General features: G+C 45.9%; 1 protein-coding gene across 1 annotated transcript in view; it reads left to right on the top strand.

Annotated features, from left to right (window-relative positions):
- Positions 1–1,073: 1,073 nt before the first annotated feature.
- Positions 1,074–3,624, top strand: part of LYSMD4 (LysM, putative peptidoglycan-binding, domain containing 4) — a 21,482-nt gene continuing 18,931 nt past the window's right edge. The window contains 1 exon segment of the mRNA XM_006903205.1: positions 1,074–1,352. Within this exon segment, the coding sequence (XP_006903267.1) occupies positions 1,074–1,352 (279 nt within the window).

Below are 3,624 nucleotides of genomic sequence, written 5' to 3'. Positions count from 1 at the left end.
CAAACGATGGCACATAACAGCAACAACAACAAACTTTTTAATGTCAACTACCATTTATTGGAAGTGTAACATGTACACACATTTGGCAACTGAAAAGTTTATAAAGACTTGCTTTGTTGGGGTATTTCCTTTATTCTTGTTTGCAACCAAACCCACAGTGTCTGAGGAATGCCTGCACTTCTTACCTCTATGGTTGGATTACTACTTGGAAGGAGCACTGGTGGCCGGTTCCCTAGGGAGCCGCTTTGCTAACCCAAAGGCCCAGTGGTTTGAACCCACTAGTCAGAGAAAGATGAGCAATCTCCTGTGCAGTTTACAGCCTCTGATTATCAGCAAGATGGTCAGCTATGAGTGAGTTCTGACTTGACAGCAGTGAGTTTGAATTTGAGTTTTGTTGTTGTTGTTGTTGTTGTTATGTGCCGTCGAGTCGCCTGCGACTCATAGCGACCCTATGTACAACAGCCCTAAATTCCGCTCTGTCCTGTGCCAATCGCACTGTCTCCAACACTCCCATCCCAATTATCCCAGTCACTGAATCAATCCACCTCATAGAGGGCCTTCCTTTCCTGCGCCATCCCTTTTAGTACTCAGAAATCACAAATAGAAGTGGTTTCTTTTACAGATGGGGTGGTGGATGAAGGACAAAGAAAGGAGGAGAACCTTTGTTTTCTGGGCAGACTTATACACTATGGGAAAAACAGTATTTTTATCCAGCCTATACTTCTTTTCATATTGGTCATCATAAACGTCTTTTGTACTCAATGATACTTCTTAAATATATACAGTTGATTAATAAAGCTCATGTCAGAACTTGGGGGTTTTCAGAGTCTCTGAGTTACATGGGAGGATATTGCCTATGTCTCAGATCCACTGGTGGATTTGAACCATCAGAGAGTCTCAGCTTGTGGCCTTTGGGTCAGCTGTGCAGCTACTTATGGATTATGCCCCCAGAGCTCCCTGCACAATGATTAGGGAGAGACGTAATCTCTAACAGCAAAGAACATCTTTAATGCAGGCACAATGGAATGTACATTACATGAAATTAACCTTGGATTTGGTTCTTATTTAAGGAAATGAAGCAGAAGGAAGACATAACCAAGTCCTTCCAAGGCCCGACTGTTGTGTGCAGGACTCTGAACAATCATGTTTACATGTTTCAAGATGGCAATGGGGACTCAGGTGACTCCTCTGAGGAAGAAACAAGACACGTCCTGCGGCCCCAGAGCAGAGAGTGCCGCTGGGACTACACCCACCACCCTTGTCTGCCAAGAGCCACCAGTGTTGTTCTGCTGCAGCTGCAGCTGACCCAGGAGGACAGCCTCAACAGGCTGGTGCTGCAGTATGGCTGCAAAGTAAGGAGTCTTCAGATAACAAGGTGAAGGGTACTCAGAAACTGATGGCGAAGGGATCCATACTGCCTCCTCATGATCCCTGAGAAGTGGTTGTGAAAAGCTTGTAGCAAGTTTAACAAAAAAGATGACAGCCCTATGTGCTGGTAAATAGAACTGCTACTACAGGGCTTCCTAGGTCTAACCTTTATGGATAGGAGCCCTGGAGGCATAGTGTGGTAAGTGTTGGGCTGTTGTCTGAAAAGTCAGCGGTTAGAACCACCAGCCACTCTGAAAACTAAGGATAAGGCAGCCTGTTCTGGTGCCAATAGATAGCCTGGGAATCCCAGTGCAGGATTGCAATGGATCTGAGCCAATGTGACAGCAGTAGGGTGGGTATTGTCTATTCTTTACAGGAAGGAAATCCAGGGGCACAGTGGTTGAGAACTTGGCTCCTAACTGAGCAGTGGACAGTTTGAAACTACCAGCGGCCATGTAAGAGAATGATATCTGCTTCTCTAATGATAATAATTTTTCCCCATGAAAGACTTTCAAATAGCAACCTGAAAACATGAAAAGATGCTCAGCACCATAACCATCAGAAAGATGCAAACCATATCAAATGCAGGTTCAGATCTGTTGTTTATGGGGCCAATGTAAGTCATACTCAAGTTGATGGCAACTAACAATGACATAACAAGGAAGACTAAGCTTATTGCCTTTATAAAACAACTCCAGTCTTCGCCATGAAACCAGAATTGGATGGTGGTTGGCTACCACTACTGAACATTTTAATAAAAAATTCCATGGAAGAATCCTGGTCAAAAGAGGGAAAATGGGAGAGCGACGCGGCACAGTAAGTCTTATTTGCTGAGGACTGGTGACTTGGCAGCTTAATATCTGGGAACAGACTGAAACCTCTAACTCCCGGCGCTGCCCAAGCCCTGCACCCCCCATCCCTGCCACAGCACCATGTCCAGGGACACCACCCCACCACCATCCCGTGCCCCCACAATTTTGGCACACCTTGGTGGCCTCGCCACAATCCTGCACCCCCTGGCGGTGCTCCAGGGCCACTAGAGACTCCTTCACGCAACACAACAACAGCCGTGGACAATACAATTCTGAGTCAGCACACAAAGGCACACCATGGAAACAACCATCATCTGAAACCACCAATCAAGCTGCTGTGGGACTGATCTGCCACGAGAACGGCTGGTAGGATCCTAATTGGGTTTTCTTGGGCAACGCCTATTGTCTGGAAGAGTTCCCAAAGTTGAGCCCACTGGTGGGAATTTGGCTGAGCTCTCTCAGGGCATGCCAACTGCCCAGGAAAGAGCGGGCCAGTGATAATTTAGTGGAACTTTTGTGGACACTGCAGACCAGCAAGAGGCGAGTGGGTTGGTGGAAATTTGACTTTGTCTTATTGAGTCCCCTTGACTCAGGAGCCTTCCTGGGCAAGGGCCACAGTGCAAGGGCAACTGCATGAGCACCACTGGACAGGGATCAGTGAATGAAAGCCACTGGGTGGGAGACAGACGAATAGGGAACCCAGTTGTAAGCACACCCAGACAACTGAGGCCTGAGTGAGGTCCTCCAAATGGTTGACCTGCCCTTGTGATTGCCGTAACCATGTGCATGCCCTTCCCTATTTGGCTCCACACCTGTGTCTACATATCTGGTTAATCAACCTGCCTTTAATCCGGAGCACCTTGGCCTATCTTACCTACAAGAGGCTGCTCTCACAGGCTCTGCTGACATTTCCCTGGAGTCAGACATTCAGAGAAAAGCACAAGTGGGATAGCTACCCAACTGATCTCTAGAGCATTATCTTCATTGAGAACATATCAATGTCTCGAAGAAAGCAAGCCGTCCCACACAATACACAAGCACAAAGCAAGATATCACCCCCAAAGGGTGACAGAGTATCAATCCTGAAGGCAGAAAGTCTGATGAAACTTTCTGACACAGAATTTAAAAGAACAATGATTTAATATTTTCAATGGATGAAAGACAAACTTGAAGAATTACAGGATACTACAAACAAAAAACAGGAGGAACTAAAAACAAATAGTCCAGAACAATGTAGAGAAAACAAATGAGGCATTAGCGACACTGGAAAAACAAGAAACCACTATCTAAAATATGAGGTCCAATGTTTCAGATGCTGTCAACATGATGGAGGGGCACATGAACAGAGTTGAAGAGATGCAACAAAGAACCAATGAAATAGAAGACAAAATTGTCACCACGGATTTGCTAGAGCAAAAAGCAGACTCAAAAAGGAAGGAAAAAG

This window comes from Elephantulus edwardii, unplaced genomic scaffold (assembly GCF_000299155.1).
Source record: "Elephantulus edwardii isolate Elephantulus edwardi_28Jun2011 unplaced genomic scaffold, EleEdw1.0 scaffold00534, whole genome shotgun sequence".
In the NCBI taxonomy this organism is placed as follows: Eukaryota; Metazoa; Chordata; class Mammalia; order Macroscelidea; family Macroscelididae; genus Elephantulus; species Elephantulus edwardii.
This window is presented reverse-complemented; position numbering and strand designations above follow the sequence as displayed.